The sequence below is a fragment of the Cetorhinus maximus genome, chromosome 5 (assembly GCF_964194155.1).
Source record: "Cetorhinus maximus chromosome 5, sCetMax3.hap1.1, whole genome shotgun sequence".
Taxonomy (NCBI): Eukaryota; Metazoa; Chordata; class Chondrichthyes; order Lamniformes; family Cetorhinidae; genus Cetorhinus; species Cetorhinus maximus.
The window spans coordinates 74,342,770-74,356,765 of NC_135883.1; the positions used below are offsets into that span (position 1 = coordinate 74,342,770).

Sequence of the window (13,996 nt, forward strand, 5' to 3'; positions counted from 1 at the left end):
CTAAACTTACACCAACCGTATGGTCCCTACTATTGATATTATTGTGTTGGTTACTTCTTATTAGAAGAATACTTGTATCGTAAAGTTAAAGACCGAATGTATGACTTAGGAACAGGCACACTTGATTCTTTATATAGTTGAAAATAAAACAGTTGAGGACTGGGTTTTACAGTATATTAGCACATAATTCTTTCAACTCTGGTTTCAAATCCAATGCAGACTAATGGGAAAAATATTTGGGGCTGAATTTTGCTGTTGGTAAGCAGGGGACGGGGCCCGCCCACCGATGCGCAAAATGATGTGGGATGACGTCGGGGGTGGGGGGGGAACACCCGCCCCATTTAAATTTTCAGGAAGGCGGGGGCACAACAAAATCAGCTGTGCACCCACCCAACTCTCAATGGCCAATTGAGGCCAGTGACAGGATCATTAAAACAATTAAAGGACCTGCCCGTCCAACCTTAAGATTGGTGGGCAGGCCAGGAGCCCTGCTGGAGAATAGAAAAAACATGAAACCTCATCCACCGGCGGAATGAGGTTTCATGTAGGGTTTAAAAAAAGTTTAATAAAGTTTTAGTGAAATTTATTAACATGTCCCATCTCGTGTGACATTGTTACATGAGGGGGACATGTTAAGAATTTTTTTTTTCTATTTTTAACTTTTTTAAAAGTGTCAGCGATCTCCCTGAGGCAGCACTTAGCCTCAGGGAGATGTGCGCTCTTTCGTGCGCATGCACGAAAGAACGCACTCTCGCATTTGGGGAAATTCGCCCCCCCCCCACCACCCACACAGGAAGCACATAGCGCTTCCCGCCGGGCGTCACACTGGGCAGGCCTTAATTTGCCTGCCCACTTAAAATGGCGGCAGGGCCCGCTTCTCCGGCGGGGATCGGCTCCTCGCCCGTCGGAGATTGGGTCGGGTCCGCCCACCTGGTAGACAGAAAATTCTGCCCTTGGACTCTTTTGGTCGTAAGAGCTCTAATTGACATGTGTTTGGGTAGACTCAATTGCAGCTCACAAAACTATCTTCAGTATTAATTGTAACTTCATGAAAAATTATTCAATAATTTTATTTTGTTCGGAGGGAGAGGGATAAGTTGTGTTTCAATATGGTTTACAGCAATGGGTTAAAAAGGTGTGTCAAATACTTTTCACCAAGACAGAACCTATTTAATAGTTATCCAAACCTGGCCTGAATGAAAAGGCAGCATTTTTAAACCCTGTTGGTAGACTTTTGTCTTTACTGCCCAGGTGTTAAACATCATCTGGGCAGCACATGGAAAGGAAAATCTGGCAGCACGTTCACACAACAGTAACAGCGCTCATCTGGTTTTCCTTGCATTGAAATCAATAGAAGAAAAACCTAAGGATCTGTAAGGGGTGAATAAACCATGTGCTAGGTTTCCCTTATTGTGCTCCACCCAGATGGTAAATGTACCTCTGTCACACCACAAATCCTTTAGTTCCATTCAATCATAATTGCATCATTCTGTGAAAATCAAACTAAGGCTGAGCAATTTAAATCCCGCATTGAAGCTGAAGTTAGTGAGAACTGTTTGCTCTACTAATTGATATAAATTTTCTACTGAAATTCAAATTTGGATTTGAATAGCTCACTGCAGATGTTGGCTGATTAGGACTCAGTGGACTAGAAAACCCTTAAAGCCTGGATTTGGGCAATGTGTGTCCTAGCTGGGTAGCACAAGTCTGGCCTGATTTTGGGTGTTGGGCCTCATCTGAATAATTTGACCCAGCTGCTGGCACGTTCCATCTCCACAGTCAGCTCGCCCTTCCACATGAACAAAGTATGGGTCACCAGCTTTGCCAGCATCGGCCCCAGATAAGTATTGTATGGGGCATGGGGAAGAGGACAGCCGAATGGGGCTGAATGCAGCTGGGAGCAGCTAATAGGAGTATTGTTTAAAATATTCATGTCTGCCTTATCAGTGGCAGGTGGTTCTGAGGCCACATTTATGGCAGGTAAAGCAGGCGTGGGTCTGCACTGTTTCTTAGGACACCAATTGCGCCAGGAGTCCTAAAACATTTGTCAGGTCCTTTATTTACAAATGTAAGGGGCTATTTGTTTTTAGGTGGCTACCAGGAATACCTGAAATATCAATTTTGGGTCAGATGTCTTTCAAGTATCCTAAAGACTTAAGATACTGATCCCCAAAATTTAACCTCATTGTGCTCATATTATGGGTTTTAAACTATGCAACTGTTCAATTTCTACCTTAATTGCACTAATTAAACACATCTTTTGAATAAACCTCTGTCTTCAGTCTCTTTTCCTAATGTATTAATGATTAATGGTTTACAATCACTCAAAGTCCTGAATTCATTACCTGTGCAAAGTAGAGTTTTAGCTTTTTCCCATTGAACTTTGTTTCATGGAGCTCTATCCTGGCACGGGCTGCTACTTTGGGATTGCTGAAGTTAATTCGTACACGTCTGAAACTTTTAAACAGCTGGAATGTGGCATGGTCATCATAGGTCAAGAAAAGCGCCTCAAATTTCTCCTGCATTTAACAAACATAAAGAAAGCAAACTTAAAATCTTGACTTCTATCACAATTTTAATCCAAATATGTCAACTTTTAAACAATGCCCTTTGAAAATATCAAAATTTGCATTCAGCAAAATTGTACAAGTACAAATTCACATGAGTGATGAGGTTCATATTTTTAGCACTTTGTAAATCAATACAAAATATAAGTAATGCTATGAAATTGTTTACATAGTCAGAACAGTTTGGAGTCTTTTCCTTGAAATTGAAAGAATATTGGAGACCCAGGCAGAGCCTACTAATAGCCGCAATGACCTCTTGAGTTTGACAGTGTTTGAAGGGAAAAGCAATTCTGATACGGATAATTGCAGCAAGCCATTAAAACCAAAGCATAACTTTTCACTTTCACTACCTGAGTGGTAATAGACTGGAATAGATCACCCGCCTGCTCATGGCAGAATCCAAAAATGTTTCATTCCACTGCCAGATTAACACCTAAGCAGTGAAACTTTACCCCTTAGTGTCAATGGTGAATGTAAAGTAAAATAAAAATAGAAAATGCTGTAAATACACAGCAGCTCTGGCAGCATTCATGGAGAGAGAAACAGAGTTAATGGCCAGAATCTTTCCCTCATTGGGCAAGCTCGGTGGGAGGGGGGTGGGCAGTCGAGAGGCCGACCACCGCCCGCCATCGGCTCTGCTTCGCGATTTCACGCGGGTGGGCCAATTAAGGCCTGCCTTGCGTGAATCACGAGCGACAGAGCTCAGTGCTACCTATGCGGGCAGGGGGGAGGAGGGAGAGCGGGCCTAGCGTGCAATTCATGCATATGCGCAAAGGAGCACTTCAATCTGCCTGGATTGGAGCTGCCTCAGAAAGATTGAAGCACTTTTTTAAAAAATCAATGAAGACAGTAAAAATTAAAAAAAAACATGTCCCCTCATGGGCCAGCATTTTCTGTTCAGCGTGCGGGGATGTGTCCCAACGTCACTATGTGTCATTCCAATCTTTCGTTTGACGGGTGCGCACCGGAGTTGGCTGCACGCCCGCTGAACTGTCAAAGGCCTGTTAAGGTCATTGATAAACTAATTAAAGTAATTATCAGAGCTGCCCGTCCAATCTTAAGGGTGGCGGGCAGGCGAAGAGCCCAGGCAGCCTTTGCATTTTTCATGAAACCTCATCCACAGGCGGGATGAGGTTTCATGAAGGGTTTATTAATTAAATAAAATTTTTAATGAAAATTCATAAACATGTTCCAGCTCATGTGACACTGCCACATGAAGGGGACATGTCTGAATAATTTTATTTTTTCCATCTTTAAAACTGCACTTAATCTCCCTGAGGCAACTCCGTGCGCTGAGCTAATTTTAATGAGCTTGTTAATGGCCTTAATAGGCCTTTTAATTATCGGCCGGCGCGCAGCCGACTCTGGCGCGCGCCCACCAAACGAAATATCGCGCGAGTGCATGATGACGTCGGGACACGTGCCTGACATCATCACGTGTCATATTACGTTCGGGCGTGCCGGGCACATGCCCGCACGCCGAACGTAAAGTTCTGGCCAATGTTTCAGGCTGTCAACCTGTTGTCAGAACCAACCTGAAACATGGAGCTGGATTTTATGTTCCCAAATTGGGCGCGCTGCCCTCCCACGCTGATGAAAGATTTGGCATGATATCGGGTTAGCAACCTGACATCAAGGCTTGCAGGCACCAAAGACGGCAGCCCACTAGCCATTTTGAAATCATTAATTAACAAGCTCTTAAGCTTGTTAACAACCCAATCCTCTGCAATTTTTTATTACCTGCTACATTTTTCAGGCATCGGACGTAAAAAAGTTTGGGAGTCTTTTATGCTGGTTAAAACAAGGGCAGTAGAAAAGGCTTGCCACTAGGACCATGACTGAATGTACCAGCAGATTCTGCTGGAGAAGGTGGCAGCATCTGAATGATTTTAAATGACTGTTTAAAATCTTTTTGTGCCTTCAATGAATAATAAAGACTGATTCTGAGAGCAGGGGACTGTGGTAATCTGATGTGTAATATACCTTTAAGAAGTATGTTATAGTAGATCAGATGATCTTATTATCCAATGACAGAGTAGCGCGGGCTACCTTTGTCGTCTGTAGTCAGTAGTCAGTAGTGAGTAGTCTAGAGTAAGAGTTTGTAATGTTAGTTTTAAGCACACAAGTGTAGCTGCTGAGTTCCTTTGTAAATAAATAGAATGTGTTCTACATAAGAAGTGTCTACTGATCTGTTATCTCTTTGGTACTAATTCAGTCATCCTGCAGCAAGCGTGCAACCCAGATCCATTAGTCCAACTAAACTAGTGACCAAGGATTGAACTGGGACTTTACAATTCTAGCCTTGATCATGACATTACCCCTCTGCCACATGACTTGCTGGTCTACAGTGCCGATTCTCAGAACCCACAAGTTATTTATTCACACCAAGATGTGATTCATATTCCTCTGTGAATGTAGTTGAAATAAAAATCCATCACTGTATTATTATTCATATTACTTCCAAATCACAAGAGCTGACTATATTGTCGCATCTAAAAACAGGCATGAGAAACTTGTCCTGACAATAACTGCAAGAGTTTGTGGTCAGGAAGCAAGCTTCTTATGCACATATAATTGGCTTCTTTCCTGCTGAACAGCCACTAATTAACCATCCCATACATGTTTAGACATACAGAGATGGTGGGGGCAGGGACAAGCGGACCCCTCATCTTTCGTTCCGCCTCCCTCATCCCACCGAGGAACATAAAATCCAGCTCCTTAACTCTGTGTCTCTCTTCACAGATGCTGCCAGACCTACTGAACATTTCAAGTACTTTCTGGGCAGGATTTTCGGGTCGTCGGGCGTGCGTGGCAGGCGGGCCTGGGAGCAGCGGGGAAAGGGTCCACCACCCTCGTTCGGCCCCCGGCCGCGATTCCACGCTGGCTGGCCAATTAACAGCCAGTCAGCGTGAAAGGCGCGCTGAGAAGCTCAGTGCTGCCAGGGTGTGGGCAGGAGAAGTGCGAGCGTAAAGTCTGCGCATGCGCGGGGGGAGCACGGACTGAAAGTTCCAGGGAGCTGAACAATTTTAAAATCAAAAATAAAGATTTTTAAAACCTGAAAAAAATGTCCCGACATGGGACGCACACAATAACATCAACAGAATAAAAACTCTGCCCAAAAATTTATATTTATTTTTTATTTAATTGTGGAAACCTCATCCCACCCGTGGATGAGGTTTGCTAAAAAATCAAAAGGCCGCCTGGCCGATTCACCTGCCCGCCAACCATAGGGTTGGACGGGCAGTGAAAAATATGTTTAAATTAATTGATTAAGGGCCTTAATAGGCCTCTTAATTGTCGGCGGGTGCCGACCAAAATATCGTACGCTATTTTACGCCAAATCAGGTCGGGCGTATGCTGCCCTGCCCTCTGTTTTATTTCAGATTTCTAATATCTGCAGTATGTTGCTTTTGTGTTAATATAATGTGCTGTACAAAGCTGCTCAATAAAGCTGCTGAAAATAATAGCGATACAAGCTTTACATTATTTGAGGAGAATTTTGTAATGTGTTCTTCAAAAGAAATGTCATTTGAAAAGTGTATTCCAATTCTCTTTCCCATCCCGACTTAGCACTTACTCCTATGGATGCGGGTCAGCCTCCATGACTTGCTCAAGTGGCCATTCTTCTGTGTGGGCCCAAGCAGTAAATATTGACACATTACCTAATGATGGGATTATATGCAACCCCATCCTAACTACACCCAATTACACACAAGCATTTTTTAGAAGTAGCCACCAGATAGCGAAGAACTTCAGCAAATCTGACTATTTTTTATTTTCTTTAACGTGGGGGCACTGAGGTCAATTGTAACACCCTTGCCATTTTTATGGATGAGAAAAGAGATTAAATATAGTAATAAGGACGTGTACGGCTGTACCTTTGCTTGAGATATTAAACTGGCCTTATCTACCTGTTGAGATGGATGTTTAAGTTCCAGTGACAAATTTTGAAGAAGAGCAGGAAGTTCTCCTCATATCCCCATCAACATTCTTTCCTCAACAAAATAGCAGCAAAAACTATGAATTGATAATTTGTTTCAATGCTGTTTGTGGGATTTTGCTGTGACTAAATATCTGCTGCATTCAGCAACTTAACAACAGGGGGTGCACTTTGTATTTCAATGTATGCTAAGCTTTGGGACATTCTAAGCGATATGTTAAGATGCTACCTAAATGTATATTTGTACTTGTTAATCTGAAAATAGATTGTTGTTTTACCCTTTACCATAATTTTGTTGCCTCTCCTCTTCATTAGCATTTCTTGAAGCCTTTGAAATTCCATCAAATGTTTTAGCGAATTAAGGAATGTTTTTAGAAGTGTAAATTTTTTAGCTTTTGTATATTATTAATTTTCAAAGGTCTTTTATGCCACCCATTCATCAACTGGCAGAAATGGGTTAATCAAGATTCTGTTTCCCATCCTCTGTTCATCCCATATCCTGAAAACAATTTGCAAATGCACTTGTATATCTCATATTCACAAACGATGGCACAACAATTGATGCCAATGAGAATTACTTAATGATATTCTGATTAGTGCAATGTGAATGCTTATCTTGCCCTAGCTCCCTTACTCTTGTTTCAGTCTCAAAAGCTAGAGCAGTAGAAAAAAATACATTTTTCTTTCATCTTCAATTTTGTTCTCAAATATATTAATCGCTCCAAGATGCTGAGACTTCATTTTCCCCTCATGGATGAAATATTGTTAATGTAAGTATGTGTGAAAACATAGTTTACCTTGGCCAAGTATTAATCTGTTCATTTGAAAGAACTAAAATGTTCTTGTCTTCATTTATGCAGTGAAATGGCTTGGAAAAGTTGAAAATATATACATCCTGAGAGTGTTAACATTCAAACATTGTAAATCTGCAAAAATGCAAAGGGGCTGAGATTTCAATGGGCTCATTCGACTAACACAAGTTAGCTGAAATGTTAGTCTGAGTATTTCCAGAAATAGAGGCTCAAACCAAACTCCCACAAACCAACAGTCACCACATTTCAGCTTGATAACAAGAATGTTAAATGCACCCTGAATGTGACCTTCTGTGACAATCCTGTGTGACGTGACCCCAGTCCGACTTACCTTGGAGTGAAGCTGGACCGCACGCTAACCTTCCACAGCCACCTAAAGAAGGTAGCTTCCAAGATGAAGTCAAGAGTCAACTAGATCCAGAAACAGGCAAACACCAGTTGAGGAGCCTCAGCACCGGTACTACAGACTTCATTGATGGCCCCTGCGTACTCCGTAGCTGAGCACTGTGCACCGATATGGACCAGAAGTAGCCACACTCGCCTGGTTGATGTTCAACTGAACACTGCAATGAGGTGCATTACTGGGACCCTCAAGTTGACCCCAACACCCTGGCCACCCGTGCTGGCACACATTGCTCCCCACCCCCACACCAACCACCAGCCCCCTCCCAACCCCCCAAAATGGCAGATGCGGATACCTGATGCATAAATGGAAAATTAAAACACTCCTTTGTGCGACTGTGGTCACCCAGAACAGACCATGAAACACTAACGACTCAATGCCGACTCATTAATATGAAGGGGGTATTACAACGATACACACAGCCACTCCTGACGTAATATCGTGGCTTGACCATCTTGATGTAAAATTATAGCTGTTGCTCTGTACCCAGCCATAGGAAAGAAAAAGCTGGAGTGGAATCCACAGCTACCCAAATTAAACTCTGGGCTGCATTTTTACCAAGTAGGAAGGGCTCTGTATCTTAGCCAAAATGGTACCAGATTCCAGAAGTCCCGGCCCTGACCCCGACCCCAACCCCGAAACCGGCACCCACCATTTTCGCTCAGGGGAGGGGAAGGGGAAAGGGGAGGTATTTCACACATCCACAATTCACAGAGGCAACTGCACTTTTAAGTGTGCTGTTGCCTTCAAACAGAAGCAATTTTTGTTACCAGGATTTCCACTGCATGACTCATGGGCTTTAGACATTTAAGGAAAAGGTCTACCTACCGGACCTCTTTGGAGATGTCAGGTATCCTTTTGGAGAGGTCCAGGTGTCCCTTTTGGAGAGGTCAGGTACCCATTGAGAGAAGGCAAATACCCTTTTGGGATTGTTAGGAGTACACATGAGCATAAAATGTGGATAAGGTGTATGGAACTGTCAAACTGTCAGGTCATTTAAATCCCTTGCCCTTTAAATTTTGAAAAACATCAGCCAGCCTGCAGTTGAAAAAAAAGTGCTTGCAATTTCAATAGATGTTGTGTGACATAAGCTTGAATGCCATCATTATAGTATTGTTTCTGCTTGACTGCTTCCACAACCTATCATTATCACAGTGGGGAGTCTGTAAGTTCACAGTTTGATTGACAGCTCCAAGTGGTCATAAAGTGATGTGGGGCTATGAATATAAATGTTTTTATAAAGGATTAAGTATATGAGAGAATTTAAATGTATTGTATAGGCTTCCATCAATGAGTGTTTTTTTTAATACAATGGAGTCTGTAATAGATGCTTAGAACATTATTTTATTTTATCTCATTGTGGCTCCTGAGGTCTGTCCATGGTGGGTTCTAGATGAGTTGGCATGGAGGGTGTAAGGGCAAAGTTTGGTGGGTGGAGGGCATGGGTTGGCACAGAGTCTATAAAGGACCATGGGAAATGGATAGAGGGGCATAGTTTGGCATGGAGGATATGACGCTCCATAGGGGGTGGTGGAGGGGCATAGTTTGGCATGCAGGGTATGAGGAGCCATAGGGCATGGGGCCATGAATCAGTATCAATTGGCATAGATGGGACATGGGGACTATGTGGGGGTGAGGGGGATGTAAGGTGTCAGGGCTAGAGGGCTGTTTTATTATTTTTATTACAACTGGGACAAAGTCCTATAGTACTGAGGTGGGCCTTTCAAACAGCCTACTTCCACAGGCAGTCCCTGTGGCTGCCTGTGCACTGTTTCCAGAGGCAGCAGGCCCGACTCCAGATAGTACCTGGCTCCCCCAGTACTATGGGACTTTGTCCCAGTTGTAATAAAAACAATAAAACAGCCCTCTAGCCCTGACACCTTACATTCCCTCACCCCCACATAGTCCCCAAAATTCCGACCGCTCAGGGAAGTTTCTCCCAATGTCGGATTTTTGGAGTTCAGAATTTTCCCGACGCTGCACACCCAACTCAGGAGCAAAAGTTTGGCTCTCAAACTGTAGAATGTTTGTGAAGGGCAGCCTCTGCCTTTAAGGGCCTATCAGAGGTGCCCATCCTGATCTGGCAGGAAGATGTAGTGGCACAAAGCTGCTCCACTAGGTTGCTATTGATGCCATTGCCAGCTAACGGAAAAACAACAGTAAACAACCTTCATCTCTAACAAGATATGTAACTTCAGATTACAGTAAAGTAATTAATCTGTTCTGGGATTGATTATCTTAATTCAGACAAGGTTTGCAGCCTTTCCAGTAGCCTCAATGAAACTCACTCCAGCCGTCAGTGGTTACAAGCTGTGCTGAGGCCTTTTAAAGGTGAAGGTGAAATTTCTCGGGTAGTCTGAAAATATTCCCGCACACGCCCTTTGACATGGAGGTGCAGGCAGCAGAATTACTCATGCTTTACAGGGCTAGGCCAAAAATATGGGATAGAATCCAGGCACAGTTTTGTTCTGTCCAATTTTCAGAGTTGTAGTCAGGCTATTCACTGCAGATTCGTTCAATCCTAATCCGAAGTTTTAGCCCAAAGCCTTTGGAAATGGTGGAAATGCATTTTAAATTTAAGTTCTGGAAGCATGCATGCATAAGTGTTAACTGGCCAGTACATATCAACAATAGTTTGTCTCCCAGTGGGTTATAAATGGGGCAATATTAACAAGGTATTATGAGACTATCAAAAATTAGTTTTGGCACCCTATGCCTGTACGGCAAAGGATAAGTTGCTCTGTGACAGTCATTACTGGGATGCCCCTGAAAAATTTGAACTGGTTTAGCACCTCCACAAAAATAGCAAAGGATTCACCCACTAATATTACTGCCCATACTTTCTAATTTATAGCATAGCTTCAACTTTAAATCTAACATCACCGCTGCTTGCAGAAGACAGTCCCTATGCAGTATTTGTCTAAAAAATTGCTTTTCCCTTAAAATGCTTCCAGCACTGAAAAAGGCAAAGAGGTTCAGCAGGCCCTCTAGCCAGCAGGCAATGAAGCCTAACTTCTACTGCATTTATGCGCATCAAAAAGATAATTGGTTTGGTAATCTAACAGAAGAATTAATTAGAGGCACAGTCAGAAATGGTTTTCCTTTCACAGTTTTAAAGTCTGAATTGGTGAACTAATTGTATAGACTAATGAGACCCATGAGAACTAGGATTAAATGCAGAAAATCACTTGAGAACTACAGAGATAATTAAATAAATAGTGTGGAACATAGTGCTTTCTGTGCTGCCAGATTAAAATCAATACAGTCTACTCCCTTAACTCAAAATCATCTAATAACTCAATTTTTTTAGCACTAAATTCCAATTTAAATTATTGGATAATTCAACAAATGACTTCAAATTATCAAAAGTAAAAGGTACGCCATGTCTGAATTATGTATGTTATAGTGTTTAGATAAATATTCATATTAATATAGCGACATAGAATCCTTATGGTAATGTACCTTTCTAAACTCCATCTGGCCCAGATCCAGACACTTTTATGCTCCATCCCTCTGATGAGCTTTCCTTGTGGCTGGGTACACTATGCTGTTGCTTTCAGTGTGCTATCCACTACTAGCGCCAGGCTATTTCCTGGGCTGTCTGTTATAACCTGAAGCCATTTCATTTATATTCCTACTGTTTATTTCTCTTCCCTAATCTTATTACTGTACATTAATCCACACTTAATGCAATTTGCCAGCTTTCAGCCCACTTCCCAATATCTGGATCCCTCTGGATTTGGTCTGCCTTTTTTGTGTTATTTGATGCACTTGCACCCCAGCCCTACTCCACCCACCCAACCCTCAAACCCCTGGTCCAACAGTTTAGTATCATCTGTAAGTTTCAAGAGCTTTACATAGTCATAAGGACTTTTCTGAAATTTGAATACATTACACCCACAGCTTTTTGTTGTCACCAAGATCTGTAATTTCCTCAAAGAGCTCCAGTTATTTGTTTCGGCATGATCTCTATCCTTTATCTATTTAGATGTTTCACTATACCTCCTTTAGGATGGCTTCTAACATTCCCAACGGCTTGAAATTTTCTGGGTTGTCCATATGTTCCCTTTCAAAGTTTGCTTCAATTTTTGCTACTTTCCAATTCTCGGCAGGAGCCCCTGGTTCTGATGATTCCCTAAAGATAGTGGCAGAAGGCAATCAATTTTGCTATCCACCACATTAAGTGACCTTGTATAAATACATCCAGGTCTGTGCTTCATCTCCCTTGAACTTCTTCAGCCTAATTGCTTTATCTTTAACTGTATGTCTTTCAGTACTTCTTCTGCTCTCCCAGAAGCTAGAAATTCAGCTTCCATGCTGGGGAGACAACCCATAACCTCTTCCATAACAACAGAGCATGAGATTTCATTTAGAAGATTTGCGAATCCCTTGATATTATGGTATCTTTGAGATCTTTCAATGGCCCCATCATTTCCTTTTATTAACCTGCTTCCTGAAAACGTATTTATAGAAATGCTTTATATTCCTTTTACTGTCATGTCCTGCTATCCTAACTTAACTCCTATTTACTTCAGCATTTCTGACCAGCTCATGGAGGTCTTGTGGCATAGCGGTAGCATCAGCCATACCACAGAGGGCAATGGCAGACCACTATAGTACTTTGCCAGGCATAATCATGGACCAATTCCATGGTTGCCAATGGCACCTAAAGGAGGAGGACTAATTTGTTAAATACCTTTATCTTGTTTTTATATTTGTTTCAATCTGCCACATTCTCTGTAGCTTTATACTTTAGGAACAGACACTTTTTTGCCTTTGTCTCACACTACTTCCATTGCTGTCAACATTCCTTTTTTTCTCAGTTACCGTTATTTCATCTCTAGACAATGCTCTCTGTATGGAGGCAAGACTCACTTTTTTTCAGTTCTTCCATTGAACTCATTCACATTTCCATCATAATCCTGACTTTTACCTGCAACATACTGTGGTCCCTGAGAGAAAAAGTGCCTAGTTATTTTTTGGTGCCACAATTATCAAATCCCCTGAATTAAATTTCACAACATGGTGAGATTAATGCATGACCATAGCTGTTATATTGTACTCATACATTTGGTTTATGAATCCCTTCCGGCCCCATCATACTATGCTTTCCCTCAGTGACCAGTGTAGTTCCATGTCTTGATCAACATCCTAAATGTTAACACGGGAATGTTTTTTATATATTAGTTTACTTCTACAGGCTTCTGTGTTAAACAGCTGCAGAGATTATGGCAGAACAAATACAATGTGCCATTTTGTTTCAATGTGCTTTGCAACCAAGTAATTAGGAGCATGAATTCAGGAACTATTAATGGCAACATTACAGAAAGAGAAAAACAATAATGACTGAGAGAAATTGCAAAAGCAAAGTGAAACAAATGGTGAATAAAAAAAAGAAAAACCAAAAAAAAAAATAAAAGAAGAAACAGCCTGCAGGTAGAATATCAAGTAGCTTTGATATCAACGCCCTCTCACCCCACACCCATCACGTGACAGGCGAGATGGGGTGAGGCACGGGCTAAGGACATAAATATGGGAAGACCAGTCCTTTTTTAACAGCAGTGAGTATCAGGGGTCCAAATGTCCCACTATAGAAAAGGCCACTTCATTAACATACTTGAATCAGGTTTGCAAAGCACAATTGGGAACATGAAGTAAATTTCGTTGATCATAAGAACATAAAAAATAGGAGCAGTAGGCCTTTCAGTCCATCGAGCCTGCTCTGCCATTCAATAAGATCATGGCTGATCTAATTCTGGCTTGAACTTCACTTTCCTGCCTGCCTGTCCATAACTTTTGACTCCCTTTCAATTTTTGTTACTTTCCAATTTTACAGCACCACCTCCTGTTTCTGATAATTCCCTGAAGATAGCGGCAGGACCCAATCAGTTTCGCGATCCACCACTTAAGTGCCCTGGTATAAATCCATCCAGGTCAGTTGGTGAGTTTCCCGAGGCATCAGAAAACGTGACAGTGAACGGCAATTGAGGGCTGTTGGCTCTACAAGGTTATTTGTCCAACTCCGCCCCACCTCAGTTCATCCCCCTGTGGGCCAGGAGGATGAGGATTACCAACTATCCCCCTTCCAATTGCTGGGCACTGTACCCAGAGGTTCCTGGCTGCAGCCTTCTGCCACTGGTTTTCCCACCCGGCTACCGCTGGGCGGGAATTGGAACAAAAGAATTACAATGAATTCCTGTTAAGATAGCAGAACTGCCACGTCCTTGGCCTTAAAGGATTGGCTGGCCATTTTCACTCCCTTCACTCTGCTGTA

General features: G+C 42.3%; 1 protein-coding gene across 4 annotated transcripts in view; it reads right to left on the reverse strand.

Annotated features, from left to right (window-relative positions):
• Nucleotides 1-13,996, reverse strand: part of LOC144680732 (calcipressin-2-like) — a 443,141-nt gene that overhangs the window by 91,160 nt on the left and 337,985 nt on the right. For all 4 annotated transcript variants that reach the window (XM_078542029.1, XM_078542028.1, XM_078542030.1 and 1 more), the window contains one exon: nucleotides 2,346-2,519. In XM_078542029.1, the coding sequence (XP_078398155.1) occupies nucleotides 2,346-2,519 (174 nt within the window). The remainder of the gene's footprint in view (nucleotides 1-2,345; nucleotides 2,520-13,996) is intronic.